The sequence below is a fragment of the Oncorhynchus masou genome, chromosome 2 (genome assembly GCF_036934945.1).
Source record: "Oncorhynchus masou masou isolate Uvic2021 chromosome 2, UVic_Omas_1.1, whole genome shotgun sequence".
NCBI classification, from domain to species: domain Eukaryota; kingdom Metazoa; phylum Chordata; class Actinopteri; order Salmoniformes; family Salmonidae; genus Oncorhynchus; species Oncorhynchus masou.
In genome coordinates this window covers 43,670,524-43,694,051 of record NC_088213.1, presented here as the reverse complement: position 1 = coordinate 43,694,051, position 23,528 = coordinate 43,670,524, and the positions used below count along the sequence as shown (strand labels likewise).

General features: G+C 41.3%; 1 protein-coding gene across 26 annotated transcripts in view; it reads right to left on the bottom strand.

Moving 5' to 3' along the window:
• Positions 1-23,528, bottom strand: part of LOC135505424 (CUGBP Elav-like family member 1) — a 49,905-nt gene that overhangs the window by 8,466 nt on the left and 17,911 nt on the right. For 8 of the 26 annotated variants that reach the window (XM_064924571.1, XM_064924570.1, XM_064924591.1 and 5 more), the window contains exons 3-10: positions 21,241-21,363; positions 15,138-15,325; positions 12,700-12,782; positions 10,709-10,757; positions 10,410-10,544; positions 9,811-9,890; positions 8,323-8,484; positions 453-531 (exon numbers count right to left, since the gene is read on the bottom strand). In XM_064924571.1, coding sequence (XP_064780643.1) covers positions 453-531; positions 8,323-8,484; positions 9,811-9,890; positions 10,410-10,544; positions 10,709-10,757; positions 12,700-12,782; positions 15,138-15,325; positions 21,241-21,344 — 880 coding nt within the window. In that variant the 5' untranslated portion in view covers positions 21,345-21,363. The remainder of the gene's footprint in view (positions 1-452; positions 532-8,322; positions 8,485-9,810; positions 9,891-10,409; positions 10,545-10,708; positions 10,758-12,699; positions 12,783-15,137; positions 15,326-21,240; positions 21,364-23,528) is intronic. The other 18 variants (XM_064924573.1, XM_064924601.1, XM_064924583.1 and 15 more) reach the window with 6 other exon arrangements.

Here is a 23,528-nt window from a genome sequence, read left to right as displayed (position 1 = left end):
TGTAATATCTTGAACAATTGTAGCTTGCCCCATGACATACCCTGTGGTTATCATATTGGAATGAAAACATTAATTACTCAGTTCTTGCTATGATGAATTCGGTAAGTAGCCACTCGCTGCAGCAGACACACTGCTAGAAACCAGATTTTTTAAAACACCAGTTTGTGTGTTAGTGTTAACGTCTGGAGATTCCTAGTGGCAGCGCGTTTCAGCTCAAAATTCAATTCATAAATGAGGAGCAGGTTTTGAACACGGTCCCTCACCACTGCTTGACAAACACAGCACACTTGGGAGTTCAGGCATGCAGAGAATGACGCACGCAGCAGAATCAATAACGCACATCTTCACCAGGCACACCACAGGTGGCAGTTGGATGGGGGAGGAAAACACATTTAGCGTGCAGGTGTAAGAATGGAAAGGGGGGAAGAGAGGTGGGAAATGTCTGTTTTTACCTGACATACCAGACATGGGATGAAGGTTGTTGAGGGCATTCCCAGAGGTGGCAGACTGCTGGAGGAGCTGTAAATAAAGCTAGACATTACACCAAAACAGAGAACACAAAACGGGTCAGGACTGCATCCGGGACTGTGCTTTCAGGAAAGAAATAGCAGAGAGAGAAAAAAAGGTAATGTGGGTTGAGTAGGACTGAGGAAGGGTAAAAGGACAGGAAAGAATAGAGGTGTAAATGTTGGTGATAAAGAGAGGGGAAGAGTCAGAGAAAATCCAGAAAAAACATGACGCTGGGAAACACAGTGGGATGAAATGAGAGTTAAGAGGATTTAAATGGAAGGCAAGACAACGAAGAAAAGGAAGAAGTTGGAAGATTTTCACAGCGCACCCATGGAGCAGCACTAACATCGTAGAAAGCTCTGCCGTTTATATTGGACTGGCCACATAATTGGAGGTTCAGGAGATCCACTCCCCATTTAGAATTAAAGAAGCCAATTGAAAACTTCAATTGAGACTAGATGGCCATTTCACATAGATAATTGGAAACAATGAAAATATAAATCTCTGACAGCAAACCAAACAGAAGCAAGGTGGGTGGGAGCTGGCTGGATGCAGAAAATGCACAACTCATACTGAAGAAACAGATCATGTGCCTACTCCCTAAGGTCAAGGAGAATACTTACGAGGCAAAACTCAAAATGTTCAATCAAAAGGAAACCTCATGCCAAATCAAGTCTAATAACAAATTGACAATAAGGCAGTCAATGCTCTAGAGCAGGGGTGTCAAATCACGTTATGTCACATGCTTTGTAAATGAATTAAAAGTGGAATGCTAACTCAGTTCACAATAATGGAGGGATAAAAATAGAGATAATAGACAAGCAACACAAGGAATAAATACACAATGAGTAACTATAATTATTTCGCTATATACACGGTGTACAAGTACCGAGTCGATGTGCAGGGGTACGAGGCAGATATGTAAACATTAGGTAGGGATAAAGTGACTAGGCAACAGGATATATAATAAACAGTAGCAGCATGTGAGTCCAAAAGAGTTCATGCAAAAGCGGGTCAACGCAGATAGTTAAACCGGAAGAGTCATTCAAAAGCATAAAGTGATTTGATAAGAGCTTTGATCGAAAATGCAAGCCTGATGGAACCTGAGCCTGATGAGCCATACTTTAAATACATTTTATGAGCCCCACATAAAAAGACACATTTTTTAATCCCAAAACCAAAAAAAGCACAAATGATTGTGACATTAGCCAATACATATTACGCACGACAGAAAAACATAAAAGCCCATAGATGTAGCTAGCTACAATGAATTTGGAATGTATTCAGACTGCTTCCCTTTTTCCTCATTTTGTTACGTTACAGCCTTATTCTAAAATGAATTAAAACAAAATGTTTTTCCTCAATCAATAAATAGCCCATAACGACAAAGCGAAGACAGGTGCATTCATAAGGGCCTTCGTCAGGGAGGTGACCAAGAACCCGATGGTCACTGACAGAGCTCCAGAGTTCCACTGCATTTCCAAATGCATTGCAAGTGTGTATTATTTGTATTTCATAGTTTTGAAGTCTTCACTATTATACAATGTAGAAAATAGTTTTAAAAAATAGCAAAATAAAGAAAAACCCTGGAATGAGTAGGTGTTCCAACTTTTGACAGAGAGAGATCGAACTAGTCAAAAGTTGGAACACCTACTCATTCCAGGGTTTTTCTTTATTTTTGACTATTTTTTAAAACTATTTTCTACATTGTAGAATAGTGAAGACATCAAAACTATGAAACAACACATACGGAATCATGTCGTAACCAAAAGTGTTAAAATCAAAATATATTTTATATTTGAGACTCTTCAAAGTAGCTGCCCTTAGCCTTGACAACTTTGCACACTCCTGGCATTCTCTCAACCAGCTTCATGAGGTAGTCACCGGGAATGCATTTCAATTAACAGGTTTGTCTTAAGTTAATTTGTGGAATTTCTTTCCTTCTTCTGATTGAGCCAATCAGTTGTGTTGTGACAAGGTAGGGGGGGGTGGTACACAGACGATTGCCCTATTCGGTAAAATACCAAGTCCATATTATTGCAAGAACAGCTCAAATAAGCAATGAGAAACAGTCCATCGTTACTTTAAAACATGGTCAGTCAATGTGGAAAATTTCAAGAACTTTCAAAGTTTCTTCAAGTGCATGATGAAACTGGCTCTCATGATGACCACAACACGAAAGAAAGACCCAGAGTTACCTCTGCTGCAGAGGTCATAAGATTTAACTGCACCTCAGACTGGGGCCCAAATAAAAGAGTTCAAGCAATGGACATCAACATCAACTGTTCAGGGGAGAATGTGTGAATCAAGCCTTCATGGTCAAATTGCTGCAAAGAAACCACAACTAAAGGACACCAATAAGAAGAAGAGACTTGTTTGGGCCAAGAAACACGAGCAATGGACATTAGACGGTCGGATGAGTCCAAATGAGATTTTTGGTTCCAACAGCCATGTCTTTGAGACACAGAGTAGGTGAACGGATGATCTCCACATGTGGTTCCCACCGGAAAGCATGGTGAAGGTGTGATGGTGCTTTGCTGGTGACAAAGCACCATCACAAGGCACACTTAACCAGCATGGCTATCACAGCATTCCGCAACGATATGCCATCCCATCTGGTTTGCGCTTAGTGGGACTGTCATTTTTTTTCAACAGGACAATGACCCAACACACCTCCAGGCTGTGTTAGGGCTATTTGACCAAGAAGGAGAGTGATGGAGTGCTACATCAGATGACATGACCTCCACAATCACTCGACCTCAAACCAATTGAGATGTTTTGGACCAGTGAAGGAAAAGCAGCCAACAAGTCATCAGCATATGTGGGAACTCCTTCAAGACTATTGGAAAAGAATTCCAGGTGAAGTTGGTTGAGAGAATGCCAAGAGTGTGCAACGCTGTCATCAAGGCACTACATGATTCCATGTGTGTTATTTCATAGTTTTGATGTCTTCACTATTATTCTACAATGTAGAAAATAGTAAAAATAAAGAAACCCCGGAATGAGTAGGTGTCCAAACTTTTGACTGGTACTGTGTGTGAGATCACATGATTATCTATTTTGAATGGAATTGATAGGCAACAATTGATGAGAGAGGGAAAGACCTCACGCGCATGCTCTAATTCAAGATTGGTCACTATGGCGCCAAAGGACATGGCCACCGTTTTACGATCCCGTAACCAATTGTGCTATTGTATATGTTTTTTCGCGTTACTTGTAACTTCTTTTGTACATAATGTTTCTGCCACCGTGTCTTATGACCAAACATAACTTCTTGATATCAGGGCAGTGATTACTCCCCTCGTACTAGAGGAATTCTTCAACCAGTCGGACGGGAAGGATTCACTCCAGATTCACAATCAATCAAAATAAAATAGACGAACTATGAGCATGTATATCCTACCAACGGGACATTAAAAACTGAGTCGTGGCTGAACGAAGTTATGATTAACATACAGGTGGCGGGTTTTAAGATTTTTCAGCAGGATAGAACAGCGGCCTCTGGTAAGACAAGGGGTGGAGGCCTATGCATATTTGTAAACAACAGCTGGTGCACGAAATCTAAGGAAAGATATTGTCTGTGAGTGTCACAGAACTATTGCTACAGGCGAAACCAAGATGAAATTTCATTCAGGAAATGCCCCAGATATTGAATGCGCTGTGTTCCAATGTCTCCTTATACGGCTGTGAATGCGCCAGGAATGAGCCTACACTGTCGTTTCCCCAAGGTGTCTGCAGCATTGTGACGTATTTGTAGGCATATCATTGGAAGATTGACCATAGACTACCAGGTGTCCGCTTGGTGTCCTCCGTCGAAATTATTGCGCAATCTCCAGCTGCATCCACTTTTACATTTGGTTCAGAGGAGAAAGGCAACTGCCACGAATTATTTATCATCGAATAGATATGTGAAAAACACCTTGAGGATTGATTCTAAACAACATTTGTCATGTTTCTGTCGAGTTTGGCATTGTAATGACTTAATTTGTCTGTTTTTTTCTTAGCCAACGTGAACAAAACGGAGCGATTTCTCCTACACAAAATCTTTTTGGAAAAACTGAACATTTGCTATCTAACTGAGAGTCTCCTCATTGAAAACATCCGAAATTCTTCAAAGGTAAATGATTTGATTGCTTTTCTTGTTTTTGTGAAAATGTTGCCTGCTGAATGCTAGGCTTAATACTATGCTAGCTATCAATACTCTTACACAAATGCTTGTGTAGCTATGTTGAAAAGCATATTCTGAAAATCTGAGATGACAGTGTTGTTAACAAAAGGCTAAGCTTGTGAGCCAATATATTTATTTAATTTGCAATTTTCATGAATAGTTAACGTTGCGTTATGCTAATGAGCTTGAGGCTATGATTACGCTCCCGGATACGGGATTGCTCAACGCTAGAGGTTAAATAGTTCACACACACACAGCGGTCTAAGGCACTGCATCTCAGTGCAAGAGGAGTCACTACAGAACCTGGTTCGAAACCAGGCTGTATCACATCCGGCCGTGATTGGGAGTCCCATAGGGGGCCACACAATTGGCCCAGCGTCGTCCGGGTTTGGCTCTTATTGTAAATAAGAATTTGTTCTTAACTGACTTGCCTAGTTAAACAAAGGTTACACACGCACACCAAAAAGTCATTTGGTTGGCATGTAAGTATGTCCCCACTACCAATAAAACACAATCAAAACATATCTCTTTCACTTACTTGCTGTGCGGTTTCGTTGTTCATTTCTTCAGTCGTTTAATTCTCAACCAATAATGTAATGCATACATTTTTTAGGTAGTTACACATTGATTACACTATCACTCGTATTTCATGTCGCAACGATTCATCGATACATATGCTATGATGCTGGTAAAGTTCTCGCTCACCTAAAATCAAATCAAATTTTATTTGTCACATACACATGGTTAGCAGATGTTAATGCGAGTGTAGCGACTTTATGACTACAGTGCTAGTCATAAAAAAAAGCTAGCTAGCTCATGGATGCAAACAATGTTCTTCCCCAATAACATAGCAAAACGACAATCTGTTTGAGTAGCTATATAGTTAGCTAGCTAACTATATAACTAGGTGTCATCTAAAATACGCCTAATTTATAAGACAGTTCTTATTTGATTAATGGTGGTCGTAACCACCTATGTGAAGCTAGCCACAATAAGGATCCGGCACAAGTGGAATTTGCGGTTAGCCTTCAAAATAAAACTGTCATTGACAGTGATACAAATTAATAAAAAAAGTAGAATGTGATAATTGAATAGATCATGCTAAACGAGGTTGAAATGTTATAAAAATCAAAAGACAAAATGTTAATTTGACCAAGATCTGTAGAAATCACACTGGATGTATTATACTTTAGAATTGCATTGGGGGCATACTTATTCCACTGTACAGCCTTACCTATGGATTGTGGGTCAATGACATGGGGCAACAGTCTACTCAGTGACACCCTGAGAACATTCGTGTCGTAGCTCTTATTGCAGGACTCTGAAACAACTGAATTGAGCCAAATTTGTCAATCTTTGTGTATTGAACACTATTCCGGAGGAAAAACAATACTGCGTGGATGTTTGAGTCTGATAACTCTGAGGACGTTGGTAAAAAAATATATTGGGTATTGAGTAGACTGATACCCCATTTCAATGATCCCCTCCTTAGTTAAAGCTGTACAGTGCGATATGAATGTCAATACACAATAGGCTGACTGGGGAGGTGATTTCACACAGTCATTGACCCGCAATAAGAGTTACAACGCTAATATTTGCACAAACTCTTCAGTTGTGTTCTGTAGGTGTCATCTAGTAGACTAATACCCCATTTCATTGCTTCACATTCCAACCTTGTTTAACATGATCTAGTCTAAATATGGCACGATTCCACCAATTGTAAACTTCTGCATCACTTTCAGAGGTACTTAAAAAAAAAATGTTTACACCCTTTTCTCCCCAATTTCATGGTATCCAATTGTTAGTTGTTACTATCTTGTCTCATCGCTACAATGCTTGGGAGAGACGAACGTTGAAAGCCATGCGTCTTCCGAAACACAACCCAACCAAGCCACACTGCTTCTTTAACAGCGCGCATCCAACCCGGAAGCCAGCCGCACCAATGTGTCGGAGGAAACACTCTGCACCTGGCGACCCAGTTAGCGTGCACTGCGCCCGGCCCGCCACAGGAGTTGCTGGTGTGCGATGAGACAAGGATATCCCTACTGGCCAAGCCCTCCCTAAACCGGACGACGCTGGGCCAATTGTGCGTCGCCCCATGGACCTCCCGGTCGCGGCCGGCTGCGATAGAGCCTGGGCGCGAACCCAGAGTCTCTGGTGGCACAGCAATGCAGTGCCCTAGACCACTGCACCACCCAGGAGGCCCGAGGTACTTTTATTTTGAAGGCAAACCGCAAATTCCACTATTGCGCCGAATCCTTATTGTTTCACAACATAACCCTGTCAAGCCTCACTAGCCAGATGAAGCTCGCTGGCTGCTTATAACGTTAGCTTTGGGCAACAGGGTTAAGTAGCTGGCTAGCCATTTATTTTCATTAACTAAAGTTCAATTTCAATAAGCGAACAACAATACTTACTCAGAAGAATTCCTGAATCATTGCTAAGAATAATGAAAATGACTGCAGTTTCTTATGGTCATTGTTTTCAGGCTGGTTGCATTGGTGCTAGCTAGGTACCAAGCGAAAGCTAGCTACCCCAGAAGTTGGGGTCGAACAACTGATGCTTTATTACGATTGTATTATAATAGTTTGGTCCATAGCATAGTTTGTGAATTGTGTTTACAGACTTATGTACAGCTTTGACAGTGCAACTGATCGTAGTGGTGTTGTGTGCATGTGCAAATTCAGAACACACAACATTCTATAATAGAACAGTGTTATTTGACATGTAAAATTAAAAACGCTTATTTTAATAATATTTTGACACTCAAAGACCCAAACGCTTTTCCATAGTATGTCGTGAAGCTAATAGCAGTGACGCTATTACTGTGTAACTCCAGTAGGGCAACAGGTGTACGTACCGGTGCTCGACCAGTTAGCGAAAGCCAACATCACCCACGACAGAGAACGGTTGATTGTCAAGGGCAATGAATTCCATTATCTTGGCGTTAATGGATTTCGCCTTTGAGTTGTCTCCTGAAATGTTCTTACTCTTTCAAATGACAGCTGGACTTGTTGACTGCTCAATCCACACAGCAGACATTGTGGGCTAGGTTAAGAACGCTGTGTTGCAACTGTAGCGCAACATTTTACGTGGCGTCATTATGTTATGTACCTACGTTATAGAGGTATGCACGTCAGCTTTGACATCGGTTTTGCACAGGCGTTAAACTAGACGTTGGGCCGATTCCGATATGTTCACCAATATATCGTGCATCCCTACTTTTAAATCATTAAAACCAAATCGAAACTGTGTGGAAATTATAATGGACCTACATTCAATTTTGACGCCGTTTAAATATTTAAATCCCTCCGGACCTGTATTTAGACCGAATGCGGCTCCCAGGGCAAAATTTGTTTGACACCCCTGATATAGAGACTAAATCAGTCTGCCAAACAGCAGTGCATTTTAATGTGTCCCAGTAACCCTCATCTTTCGACAACAAACCTGAGATTGTAACCAATTGCAACCCAAACCTTAATTTGCTTGCAAACACAAACAAGCTAAGCTTTGTCCTGAATACCTACCTCCGAAAATATGAACCTAAAAATGTCTAAACTGGAACATTAACAAGGGCTTGAAGCCAAGCCACTGGCCATTCCAAAGCTCTGCTGGGGATGACGCCGGAGGTGGTGGTCACTTACTGCCAGATACTGTGGTCCAAGAGAGTTGAGCCCGGTCAGATTCCCCCACATTGAGGCAGTGTTGAGCTGTTGCATCTGCTGCTGAAGCTGCTGGGTGATGCGCTTTTGCTCCTTGTCCTTCTGCGTGTCAGCAAACTTCACTACGATGGGAGACGAGCAGCCCTAAAAAGTCAGGAAAGACAGCAAATAGTGTCATTTCATATAGATATTCCTCTAGCACAATAACAGCCATTTCAAAATGGCATTAATTGAGTAATGGGCCAGACAATCATATAAGGCAGAGGGAAAAAAAGCAGGTTATCATGTTATACTGAACAAAAATATAAAAAATATCAACATGCAACAATTTCAAAGATTTGACTGAGTTACAGCTCATATTAGGAAATCAGACAATTGAAATAAATAAATTAGGCCCTAATCTGTGGATTTCACATGACTTGGAATACAGACATGCATCTGTTGGTCACAGATACCTAAAAAAAAAAAAAAATATAAAGTAGGGGCGTCGATCAGAAATCCAATAAATCCAATAAGTATCTGGGATTTGCCTCATGTAGCGCGACACATCTCCTTTGCATATACTTGATCAGGCTGTTGATTGTGGCCTGTGGAATGTTGTTATATATTGGATATTGGTGGGAAGACGCTGTTGTACACGTCGATCCAGAGCATCCGAAACATACTCAATGTGTAGGACATGTTTCATGAGTATGAGGCCATGGAAGAACTGGGACATTTTCAGCTTCCAGGAAATGTGTCCAAATCCTTGTGACACGGGGCCGTGCATTATTATTCTGAAACATGAGGCGATGGCAGCGGATGAATGGCACGACAATGGGCATCAGGATCTCGTCACGGTATCTCTGTGCATTCAAATTGCCATTGATAAAATGCAATTGTGTTTATGGTCCATAGCTAATGCCTGCACATACCATCACCCCACCTCCACCATGGGGCAATCTGGTCACAACGTTGACATCAGCAAACCGCTTGCCCACACTACACCGTACACGTGGTTTGCGGTTGTGAGGCCGGTTGGCCGTACTGTCAGATTCTCTAAAACTATGTTGGAGGAGGTTTATGGTAGAGAAATGAACATTCAATTATCTGGCAACAGATGTTGGACATTCCTGCAGTCAGCATGCCAATTTCACACTCCCTCAAAACTAAAAGACATCTGTGGAATTGTGTTGTGTGACAAAATTGCACATTTTAGAGTGGCCTTTATTGTCCCTAGTACAAGGAGCACCTGTGTAATGATCATGATGTTTAATCAGCTTCTTGATAACCATCCACCGGACAGGTGTGGCATATCTTGGCAAAGGAGAAATGCCAACTTTTGAGAAATAAGCTTTATGTGCATATGGAACGTTCCTGGAATCTTTTAATTCAGCTCATGAAACATGTGACCAACATGTTCCATTTATATTTTTGTTCAGTGTAGATTCTGTTTCTGAAGAACGGGAGATGTGCAGGTTCAACGCTTACCTCCATAGTTTGTGATTGGTGCATGGATTTGATTGTTGACTGTGCCATCTGTCTTGCTGTAAAAGTTATAAACGCACAACCTGCAGAAGGGGAACAACTCGTAAATGGTTGACATACACGGTCCTGACTCCTGACAGCATTTAGAAACAGATAATGGAAAGCATACAGCGCAGATTGCAGCATGCTATGGAGTCTGGTAAGTTCTTGTTTTAGTTAAAAAGCCCTCCAAACAACACACTTGGAACAGTGTCTAACAGATATTTGGATCATAAATAACTAGAATTTAAGTCAATATGCTACATCTAGAAGTGATGACCTTGAGATTGGTACATTTTCTGTGAGAGGATTTGTATGGAAGATATGTGGGATTTGTACACAAGAGGACAAATGAGAGTAATGACTTTTCACCCATCTGTATGCAACTATTTTAGAGTGAGTGTGTGGGAGTGTACGTACCGCATGTAGAGAGATTAATGTCAAAACAATGACTAGTCCTCATAGTATAACTGGTAGAGTAAATGTGTATGTGTGTTTGGGTGCATCTTGTTGAAGGTGTGTGTGTGACGGTGAGGATGAAAGGTGAACTGAATCTGCCTCACCACGGCTCAGTCCATCCGGCCCACGTAGTATTCTACATTCCTCGATCTGTCCGTACGGTGAGAACATAAGTCTGATGTCATTCTCATTACACTTTTTTGATATCATTCCTATGAACAACTTCCTGTCTTCAACCGCTGAAAGAGAATGAAGACAAGGTTGTTTAAACAAACATTGAGTAACTGCATTAGAGACTACATACAACAACATCAGCTTCTAAGAGGTAAGGCTTCAATATGAAAACAAAATGACCATACCATCCACCAGGCTCCACTGCTTGCAGAGATGTAGCTATACTCACCATTATTCTTCTCACTGTCAGCTGGCTTCATCTGAATGGGGTGATGCATCTGTTGAGGAAAGACATTGAATTTAAAGGAAGAAGCGCTGACGGATATTGCCCTGATAGGTATAAATTAGAGGTCGACCGATTAAATCGGAATAGCCGATTAATTAGGGCTGATTTCAGGTTTTCATAACATTCGGAAATCGGTATTTTTGGGCGCGGATTTGACGTTTTTTATACCTTTATTTAACTAGGCAAGTCAGCTAAGAACACATTCATACTTTCAATGACGGCCTCATCACTAGTTAACTACACATGGTTGATGATATTACTAGATATTATCTACCGTGTCCTGCGATGCACATAATCTGACTGAGCATACAAGTATCTAAGTATCTGACTGAGCAGTGGTAGGCAGAAGCAGGCACGTAAACATTCATTCAAACAGCACTTTCATGCGTTTTGCCAGCAGCTCTTCGTTGTGCGTCAAGCATTGCGCTGTTTATGGCTTCAAGCCTATCAACTCCCGAGATGAGGCTGGTGTAACCGAAGTGAAATAGCTAGCTAGTTAGCGCGCGCTAATAGCGTTTCAAACATCACTCGCTCTGAGCCTTCTAGTAGTTGTTCCCCTTGCTCTGCATGGGTAACGCTGCTTCGATGGTGGCTGTTGTCGTTGTGTTGCTGGTTCGAGCCTAGGGAGGAGCGAGGAGAGGGACGGAAGCTATACTGTTACACTGGCAATACTAGAGTGCCTATAAGAACATCCGATAGTCAAAGGTTAATGAAATACAAATGGTATAGAGGGAAATAGTCCTATAATTCTTTTAATAACTACAACCTAAAACTTCTTACCTGGGAATATTGAGGACTTATGTTAAAAACCACCAGCTTTCATGTGTTCTCATGTTCTGAGCAAGGAACTGAAACGTTAACTTTCTTACATAGCACATATTGCAATTATACTTCAACACTTTTTTACATTATTTAAACCAAATTGAACATGTTTCATTATTTACTTGAGGCTAAATTGATTTTATTGATGTATTATATTAAGTTAAAATAAGTGTTCATTCAGTATTGTTGCAATTGTCATTATTACACAATAAAAAAAAATCACCCCAAAAAACAAAAATTTGTCCGGTTAATCGGTATCGGCGTCGAAAAATCATAAATCGGTCGACCTCTAGTATAAATGGATGTGCGTTTGGCATCCCTAGGGCCCTATAAAATCTGCGATGTGGAGAATACAGAAGGAATCAATACATTAAAACGGAATTCAACAACATTTAAATGTATTAAACTTCGTAGGGAATAAACTAAATGTATGGAACATTATTTCAATTTGCCCAGGTTTATCTTAAGACATGAACAGAATGCATCAGTGATGGGTATTTCCTGCAACTTTAAGAGGCAAAGAGAATTCCCCCTGACTGCATGTCTGGTGCACGCGTCTACAACTTTGTGTAGCCGTTAATTATTTTCTTTAGCATCATTGTTATGGTAGATGGAAAGGCTTTCCAAAAACCTTCTCAATTAACAGTTTATTACAAAAATAGCCTATGCTTACCTGGCAGAATGAGATCATTATTGGCATCAATCCAGTATTTGTTTTGCAAACTATCAAACTATGTGCTCTACAAAAAAACCTCTTGCTTGGTGCCACTGAAATTAAAGGGTAAGTATCTAAATCTAAATAAAATGTTTTTAAAAAATCAAGCTCAAAAGCAGTCTTTTGATGTGGTTTAACCATTGTTGTGGACTTAAAGCATCCCATTTAGTTGTTTCCTATTTAAACAAGTGTGATAAAAGAAACGGAAACCTGGAAAAACAAAACGGAGAAATCGGAATTTGGGGAAAAACTACTAAACAGGAAAAATATACAGATTTTAATAGGGTCCTATAGGGTCCTACATATCTAGAGATAAAAGCTGTTGTTCTATTACAACCTGGCAAGCTTCCCAATATGATTTATGGAGGAAGTAAACATTTCTACCAAACCTACTCACCCCTGGGAGAATTTTCATGTTGTGAAGAGCATTTTGTGCTTCCAATGCAGATTTGCGAGTGTAATATGTTATGAAACAACAACCTGTTTGGGGATATAGACAGTTGTTAGACAAAGTAAATGTTACTCTAAAGAACATGTTCTGTACATGTGCTAGTTCACGCACACATCTCTTCACGTTACTCTCCCTCTTCTGAACCATTCCTATCAACCGATTTTATTGACATGATGCAGGCAAGACTACATCCGAGTCTCATATTTCTGAACAGCTGATATAAAAACTTGCAATTTGAACCAACATTCCAAAAATATATATTTTGTAGGCCAATTTAAGATGTAGGCTACAACCTTCTCGGTCGGTTGTAACTAAGGATATTGCAGTAGCACAAGTAGGGTGCAGTCTACACATTGCATTGGAGAAAAAACAAATCAAATCTGTGTTTTAAACACAAATAACCTGCTTTAATCTGTTAACTGAAAAAGAAAAACACTATTTTGACTGCCCATCCTCCTGCAACTCAGTCAATGTTTTCAATGATGATGAAAAAAAATACCATTACATCGCTTGTGATTCCTGCTACTCTGCGGCAGCGGAGGGAGTAGTACAGTAGAGAATCCTGCAAATACGCAGAAGCTTCCGTTGTTTAGCTATCGGGAACAGGATCCCAGAGAATTCAGCAACACAGCATATAGTGCCTTGCGAAAGTATTCGGCCCCCTTGAAATTTGCGGCCTTTTGCCGCATTTCAGGCTTCAAACAAAGATATAAAACTGTATTTTTTTGTGAAGAATCAACAACAAGTGGGACACAATCATGAAGTGGAACGACATTTATTGGATATTTCAAACTTTTTTAACAAATCAAAAACTGAAAAATTGGGCGTGCAAAATTATTCAGCCCCCTTAAGTTAATACTTTGTAGCGCCACCTTTTGCTGCGATTACAGCTGTAAGTCGCTTGGGGTATGTCTCTATCAGTTTTGCACATCGAGAGACTGAAATTTTTTCCCATTCCTCCTTGCAAAACAGCTCGAGCTCAGTGAGGTTGGATGGAGAGCATTTGTGAACAGCAGTTTTCAGTTCTTTCCACAGATTCTCGATTGGATTCAGGTCTGGACTTTGACTTGGCCATTCTAACACCTGGATATGTTTATTTTTGAACCATTCCATTGTAGATTTTGCTTTATGTTTTGGATCATTGCCTTGTTGGAAGACAAATCTCCGTCCCAGTCTCAGGTCTTTTGCAGACTCCATCAGGTTCTCTTCCAGAATGGTCCTGTATTTGGCTCCATCCATCTTCCCATCAATTTTAACCATCTTCCCTGTCCCTGCTGAAGAAAAGCAGGCCCAAACCATGATGCTGCCACCACCATGTTTGACAGTGGGTATGGTGTGTTCTTGGTGATAAGCTGTGTTGCTTTTACACCAAACATAACGTTTTGCATTGTTGCCAAAAAGTTCAATTTTGGTTTCATCTGACCAGAGCACTTTCTTCCACATGTTTGGTGTGTCTCCCAGGTGGCTTGTGGCAAACTTTAAACAACACTTTTTATGGATATCTTTAAGAAATGGATATCTTTAAGAAATGGCTTTCTTCTTGCCACTCTTCCATAAAGGCCAGATTTGTGCAATATAGGACTGATTGTTGTCCTATGGACAGTCTCCCACCTCAGCTGTAGATCTCTGCAGTTCCTCCAGAGTGATCATGGGCCTCTTGGCTGCATCTCTGATCAGTCTTCTCCTTGTATAAGCTGAAAGTTTAGAGGGACGGCCAGGTCTTGGTAGATTTGCGGTGGTCTGATACTCCTTCCATTTCAATATTATCGCTTGCACAGTGCTCCTTGGGATGTTTAAAGCTTGGGAAATCTTTTTGTATCCAAATCCGGCTTTAAACTTCTTCACAACAGTATCTCGGACCTGCCTGGTGTGTTCCTTGTTCTTCATGATGCGCTCTGCGCTTTTAACGGACCTCTGAGACTATCACAGTGCAAGTGCATTTATACGGAGACTTGATTACACACAGGTGGATTGTATTTATCATCATTAGTCATTTAGGTCAACATTGGATTATTCAAAGATCCTCACTTAACTTCTGGAGAGAGTTTGCTGCACTGAAAGTAAAGGGGCTGAATAATTTTGCACGCCCATTTTTTCAGTTTTTGATTTGTTAAAAAAGTTTGAAATATCCAATAAATGTCGTTCCACTTCATGATTGTGTCCCACTTGTTGTTGATTCTTCACAAAAAAATACAGTTTTATATCTTTATGTTTGAAGCCTGAAATGCGGCAAAAGGTCGCAAAGTTCAAGGGGGCCGAATACTTTCGCAAGGCACTAATATATATATATATATATAAATAAATAAAAGGCAGGGAACTCTGTATAGGGTGAGGGGAGAGTGTAATGGACACCTCTGGTGAAGAACTCAAGACAGCACTGTCACCTTTGCTTTGGGGGGGGTTTTGACTCCTGTCACGCAAGACATTGATTTCGTAGACGGCGCCGTAAGGCTCAAAAAGCTCCCGCAGCTGTTCCTCTGCCCAGGACCGTGGGATCTGGCCAACGAACATCTTGATAGCATCGATGTCGGGCTGGTCCGGGTGGTCCAGGGTCCCGTTCATCTTCTTCGCCCTGAGAGTGAAAGGTAACAGTTGCTATAATATGGCTACATGATGTTAACTTGGGCAAAGAAGCAACATTTATGAGCAGTCTTCCCCAGTGACACATTAAATATGTCCCTGCTAGAAATAACATATTTGCATAATCGACTAAGCAGCTGGAAGCTTCACAAAATTACATATTCAGAGCAAAGGCTGTTTTGCAGAAATGTACAATCAAGTCTAGACTATTTCAGTAGCACTGCATAACTTGTAGTCAAGTAATGTTGTTATTAAGTGTCAGTTGAAAGAGGTGCCATCTGAGGAAACGTTCTAACATGCATACAAAAACATAGAGCACCAAATGCATACTGCCAGCAGAGAATTGACCTATGCAACTAAGACCAATAGCTCTAAAGAGAATGATCTTGAAAGTGAAGTTTGTTTTGGGAGATCTGATCATTCATAACCAAAAAATTATTCATCTCATGCAATATTGAAGAACGCACAGAACAAAACAAGAAAATACTAGTCTATATCAAGTCCATTCTTGTCAAATTCAAAATGTGTATGAATTAATATAAAACGCCATTTAAATATCATTTGAATGTGCAAGCACAAAACTAGGTTTTCGATTGACAAACACCTATTGTACCTCCATATCGTCAGAGTAGTCCAATCAAGACTGTCTTAACATGCTGACCAGATCGCACGCGAGCATGCAGTATCGTATGCATGTTGATTTCATCCCCACAAACAAGACGCGATCAGGACACGCAGGTTGAAATATCAAAAACTCTGAACCAACTATATGAATTTGGAGACAGGTCAAAAAGCATTAAACATTTATGCCAATTTAAATAACTAGCTTGCTGTTGCTAGCTCATTTGTCCTGGGATATAAACATTGGGTTGTTATTTTAACTGAAATGCACAAGGTCCTCTACTCCGACAATTAATCATTTCTAACTTGTTAATAATTTATTCTAGTTAGTTTTTGCTACCATGTGTGTTTTAGCTTGCGTGAGCCTGCTAAGTGTTAACTCAACTGTTTCCGTACATGTTTCATATTAAAACATTTATCTGACAAAGGAGTTGTTTAATCTAACTGCTTAAGTGTCTTTTTTTCACAATTAAAAATAATAATATTTACAGGAAATTGCCACGGGCACTATCTGATGTGTGGAGACATTTCACTGCAGCTAATATAGAAGGACAAAATGTGTACATTTGCAAATACAGTGCCAAACCATGTGTGAAGAATGCAACAAAGATGCAGAATCATCTGGCCAAGTGCATAAAGTTTCCTCAGTGCTCACAACAAGCAACCTCTGACAAAAGTCCCTCTACTTCTATCCAAGGTGAAAATGCTACATCAGACACCTTATCGATAGCAACAGCTCATGGTCCTCCTGGAATCATTAGTTGTTTTTTACTCAATGGAGGAACGTAGTCAGAGAAATGCTGATGAATGTCTTGCTCGAGCTGTGTATGTAACTCGTTCACCTCTGATGCTCACAAGGCAATTTGTATTGGAAGAGATTTCTGAATGTTCTTTGCCCAACATACACCCCTCCAACCAGACATGCTTTATCTACTCATTTGTAGGATGCAGAGTTCAACAGACTTCAAGTGAAGGTCAAGCAAATCCCAGAGAAAGCAGACCTTCGTGCAATCATCTCTGATGGGTGGTTGAATGTTCATGGGCAAGGAATAATTAACATCTCCACCCCTCAAACACACCGTTAATTCCCATGGAGAGTTTCCACCTCTGAATATTCCCCAAAATGTGCAACCCTATATAGCAACATACAAAAGCTTTTTCAGATTACTGGTTAAATCGATAATTTGATGTGAAAACTAAATTGGATGAGTGGAACATTTCTTTTGATCTTTTTGGTGGCATAACTATAGATTAATGGGAAAAAGAGATGGCAATAATACCCAGGCATGCAGATTTGGAGGACTCTGTCACCAAGGAAGAGTTTAACATCCTTCTCCGACAGTTTTAAGGAAATGCACGAAATGGGAAGGAGGGAGCAGTACAGCATAAGTAGTGGGTTTAACAGGTTTCTAAAACACCCACCCATCAGTCGCAGCTGGTGCCTTATGAAGGATACTGATTTTACCACCTCGAATCATGTATTTATTTGGGCAAGATCAAACAGTTCAGGCGGCATGGAAAATATATCACAAACAGCCACCCTTCCATCACCGATAAGGACATTGCCCAGCTCCAAAACTCCCAGGCTCTGAAACACGGTACACCAAGGGGTCTGGTTTAGAAAGTGTGGTTCAACCTCCAGTTACATCTGGGTCGAAGAGGAAGAGAGGGGAACAGACAACTAAAGCCCAAAACTAAAGCCCATAAAAACAGACGAGAACGGTCTAAGCCAAGGTATGTTGTTTATAGCCCGTTTGTAATATTTCTAAGTTGCACTCGTTATTAGGCTACTGGAAAACAATATTATAACATATTCTGTCAGATACACCACTCTCGCATAGAACGATGTCACAAAGAATCATCTGGGCTCAAAAGGAGACACCCGTGCCAATAAATCTACAAACACCGGCTTCTCGGGCATTAATCAAAATAATGTTTTTAATTAAATTATGTCTATCATTATTTGAACGTTGGTAACACGTTGTATAAAAGTGATAACGCCCTCGAAGCCAGTGTTTGTTGGATATAGTGTCACGGTTTGCCGGCCAAAATATATTGTCTCGGGCCTAACACCCATGCCAATATAGCCAACAAACATGGGCTTCTCGGGCATTATCACTTAAATGGGTACAGCCCAACCTTAAGCTCTAACCCTTAGCTCAAACCTGCTTTAGTTTCAAACATATGACAACAACTGTTAGTAGCCTATTAATTCACATTAACCCACTCTAAAGCACTAATGTGTACATTACATCTAAGCTAAAATGTTTATATCTTTAAGTAAAAACAAGATCAACAAATAATAAGCAGCAACCTTCCCTAACGATTTCCCTGTAGAGAAATTGACAGATTGCCATGGTTATGACATAGGTTAGACCACAAAATACACAGTCTACAGCATGCATAAACTTCAGTCAAGCATACTTGTTTTAAAGCCTCTGACATGTACAATAACTACTGATTGTAAGTCTATCTGGATAAAAGCGGCCGCAAAATTATAAAAATGTAACTGCACTGCATACGGAATACAGATTATGAACCATTACGGGGGGAGGGCACTTGGGGGAGTATGCACCTGTTGAAAACTCGCTGCTCTTCTACCGTTTTCGCCTCCAACACCTACATATCAAATTTAAAAGCACCAAGTTTTGGACTGGAACATTATGGCAAGCACAACAAAAAAAAGTCACATGCCGGGACCAAACTACTGATCAAGAAATTGAGTATCAGTCTATACAGCTGAAAATACACGGCTGAATACGAGGTTTAAGAAACTACACCTCGAATCCATTTCTGAAAAGCACTTTAAAAACATATTCTGTACAAGCCATAAGCTTATTAACTCATTGCTAAAGTAAATAAGAAACTACTCACACAGGACTAGAATTCAAAGAGCAATGGTCCACCATCATCTCAGGCAAAAAATCCAGCTTAAAAGAGCCCATGTTTTTGGCTATGTTCCCTTTGCCAAAGAAAAAGAAAAACAAACTTGATCACACTTTTTCAAGTCGATACACTGCAAACCACTAGAGCCTTCTCAAACTTTTCAGCCGGAGGCTGCTGTGGAAAAACTATGGCGAAACCACAGAGGCTGATTAAAAACTAAGAGAAGTAACAAAATGGTAAAGAACCAACAACTTCAATTAAATCGCACAATGGTGAAACGTTGAACCAGAGTATAACACAAAACAAATCCTCACTGTCCAACAATCTGGGTCTAGAATAACAGAAGAGTAGGCAGGCCACTAAAAGCTGTGGCCCCAGGTCCCACAAATAAAGTGCTGATGGGCTAGGGCTTTTTGTGAGCATTTCTCTTAGACAAGCAGAACTGGGTGCAGCGTCAGATAAATAGAGCGTCAGATTGAGGCTGATAAGGGTGAGTGACTGTCCACAATGAATGGGGAACTGGAGTGAGCTGGTAATCCCTGCACTAATATGAGGCTGGGGAGACAATCAGGTTCCGGCACTGGGACACGGTCACCCTGTTGTTCTGCGTAGTTGGGGGGTGGGGGCTGGGCCATATGACATTGGTCGCATTAACTCCCACCCTAACCACCTGACCTTAGAAAAGCTACAGGTATGGCAGCGAACACAAACAAGGAGGGGGACCTGTGTAAACAACCTGGCCAGTGGATGGCTCAATAAACTTTCTTTTGTTGCGCAATCACACCAACCGGAGTGGTTTCAAAACCACTATTACGATTTATTACGCCCTACTTAAATTATAGCAAACACTGCTTTCAAGCTTTCGTGACCATTTCTATACAATGTCAAGTTACATGCTGGGTCAATTAGGAATACAAAATGCCAGCCAGTACAAAATGCTGGGTACTCCACCGAAATTCACAGTGGGTCCGAGACACTGTGGCTTGTGGGCCTCTGCAGGTCTCGCACCCACTGTGAAATCTGGTGGATAATCTAGTGGTGCTTCAGCAAGGCTAGAAAAGGGCAGATGTGTCTTTGTGAAGGACACATGGATAAAGCCATGTACAAGGTTGTCCTGGAAGAAAACTTGCTTCCTTCTGCTCTGACAACGTTCCCCAACTCTGAGGATTGGTTTTCCCAGCAGGACAATGCTCCATGCCACAGAGCCAGGTCAATCAAGGTGTGGATGGAGGACCACCAGATCAAGATCCTGTCATAGCCAGCCCAATCTCCAGACCTGAACCCCATTGAAAACCTCTGGAATGTGATCAAGAGGAAGATGGTCACAAACCATCAAACAATGTGCTTGAACAATCTGCTTGAATTTATGCATCAGGTGTGGCATAAAGCCACCCAACATCAATGTGAAAGACTGGTGGAAGAGCATGCCAAGACGCATGAAAGCTGTGTTTGAAAATCAGGGTTATTCCACCAAATATTGATATTGATCTGAACTCTCCATAAGTTAAAACATTAGTATTATGTTGCTTAAAAAGGAATATGAACTAATTTTCTTTGCATTATTCGAGGTCTGACAACACTGCATCTTTTGTTATTTTGACCAGTTGTCATTTTATGCAAATAAATGCTCTAAATTACTCTTTTTATTTGGAATTTGGGAGAAATGTTGTCAGTAATTTATAGTATAAAAACAAACATTTTCATTTTACCAAAACGCATACCTATAAATAGTACAGAGCTGCGTTATACAGTTGAAGTCGGAAGTTTACATACTTACAAAGCTCCCAGTATCTTCTCGCATTATAAAGTGTTCTAGCCTTTATGGACGTTGTTTTGCCAACTGTAATTAACAGTTTCAACATGCAGTGTCACATTATTCAAGTGTATTAACTTCTGTGCAGCATGAGTTTGGAGCTAACATGATGCAGTCCAGATCCCAGTACAGGCTAACAATCAGTAAGTGGAGCAGGCACAGTGCGGTGCCTCGTACTATAAGGGGGACATTGACTGTGCCGATAGAATTGATCCGAGAGACATTTGACAAGTACCAAAACAAACATTTCAGTACCAAACAGTTTCATTTTCTAGTATTGAACATTTTCAACATCCCGTGCAACACTACTGTCTACATTATAGAATAACAGATGCAGGAGTCATTTTCCAAAATGTCGAAACATCCTAAGGCTTTTAACCTTTAGAATCTTGATACACTACCATGCTTCACATGCACCTCTTAACCACTACTTGTAGGCCCAACTAGTATCTACTACTGTAGTTCCTGTCCTCTACTGCATTTCAGCACCAGAATTAGCCCTTGTGTGGCATGTCGACCCAAAGCATACAAGTGTAGGCAGAAGGTCCACTGATGGGGAAAAAGCAAGGGAGAGAAAGAGTTCTTACCCCCCCATGGTGGGCACCTCCAGGGCAGTTTGGGGAAGCTCACATTGTGGCTGCCCATGCTGCTCCGTGGACAGGTACAAGCCCTCAGCGTCGATACTATCCATCCAGTGCCTTTCACAACCACTACAGAAACACACCAAACAGGACAGGACAAACATGACACCCATGTAGTCAAAAGAAAAACAGACAGTGGATGGAAATGACTTACAGTGGGCGGAGACCAAGACATCCAGAGTTTGGCCGAGGAAAAAGTGTAACATGCACGTGGAAGACATGAGAGAAATCGAAATGTACATGACAAATTAGACACACAAGAATGATATAACAAATAAATTACAAGCACTGCACATTGTCGTTCTTTCTGGATGCAAACAAGGGTAGGGAACCTAGAGAACGTTACATGGAGTGCACAGCTACTAGAGCAGAGTGATTTGCCTTATTGCGTTGAGGATATGAAATGAGTGGACCTAAAAATACTGCCAGCTCCTTGGCCTACATAAAAAAAATACTTCTGAATTATTTGCACAACTCACTCAAGGGATGTGAGAAGCTAGGTCAATGTGTTGTTATCTAAGAACAAGGCATTTGGTTTGATTAAAACTACCCTAGGGTGTTAAGGTGAAAACTGCTTTCTGACAAGAAATACACTGACATTTACACTTATACAATTGGCTAGCTGTGTTGAACGGCCCCAAGATTCGAGACTGTTTACATGGTAGATGTCCATAGCTACTCCATCATGCCAAAGAGTGTTTAAAGACAATTGTAACAGTATTGCTTCTGTTCTTCTCCTCGCCAGTCACCCTCGAAGCATTGTTACCCATCACGGCACAAAAGCCGCAGCCCTTGCTGAGCAAGGGAAACAACTACTTCAAGGTCTCAGAGCAAGTGAGATCACCAATTGAAACGTTATTAGCGAGCATCCCGCTAACTAGCGAGACATTTCACATCGGTTACACATACTCCAGTAATTTGGCGATCAGTATTATTTTTTTAAACCTCCCGCTTCAGGCTGGATGTGTCAATGTGTTTATACATGTATAAACTATGAGCAGAATTACTGTCATACCTCAATTAGCCACAAATTCCCTCGTTTGAAAGCAAATATTTTCTGGAAGCTGTGCAGTGCCATTTTCTCTACATTTCCTCCCACGTGTGCCAGCCCCCTAGCAATTAGAGTTCAGGCCAATGAGCTTCAACCCCGTGACTGGGAGACCCATGAGGCGGTGCACAATCGGCCCAGCATGGTCCGGGTTAGGGCAGGGTTTGGCCGCCCTGGATTTCCTTGTCCCATCGCGCTCTAGTGGCTCAGGCATCTGCAAGCTGACTTCGGTCACCAGCTGGAAGGTGTTTCATCTGACACATTGGTGCGGCTGGCTTCCGGGTTAAGCGAGCAGTGTCAAGAAGCACTGCGGACTGGCAGGGTATTTTTCGGAGGATGCATGGCTCTCGAACTTCGCCTCTCAAGTCTGTAGGGTAATTGCAGCGACGGGACAAAACCTTAACTACCAATTGGATATCACAAAATTGGGGAAGAAAATGGGTAAAAGTACAACAAACAAGTTCATTTCACTTCATTACAGTACAACGGTTTGATTTGTTTGATCGTAGCTAGCCAGCTACATAGCCGTCTTTGTATCTAAGACAATTGTGTAGTCTAGAGCGATTTTCTAGGTTAGCTGGCCAGCTATTGTCGTTCTTCTAACGTAGCTAGCCAGCTAGCCCCCGAATAGCAGCACTGTAGTAACTATTACAGTACAACGGTTTGTTTTGTTTGATCGTAGCTAGCTAGCTACATAGCCGTCTTTGTATCTAAGTCAATTGTTTAGCCTAGAGCGATTTTCTAGGTTAGCTACATCGCAGCCACTACCAGCTAGCCTACTCCAGCAGTACTGTATCATTTCAATCATTTTAGTCAATAAGATTCTTGCTACGTAGCTTAACTTTCTGAACATTCGAGACGTGTAGTCCACTTGTCATTCCAATCTCCTTTGCATTAGCGTAGCCTCTTCTGTACCCTGTCAACTATGTGTCTATCTATCCCTGTTCTCTCCTCTCTGCACAGACCATACAAACGCTCCACACCGCGTGGCCGCGGCCACCCTAATCTGGTGGTCCCAGCGCGCACGACCCACGTGGAGTTCCTGGTCTCCGGTAGCCTCTGGAACTGCCGATCTGCGGCCAACAAGGCAGAGTTCATCTCAGCCTATGCCTCCCTCCAGTCCCTCGACTTCCTGGCACTGACGGAAACATGGATCACCACAGATAACACTGCTACTCCTACTGCT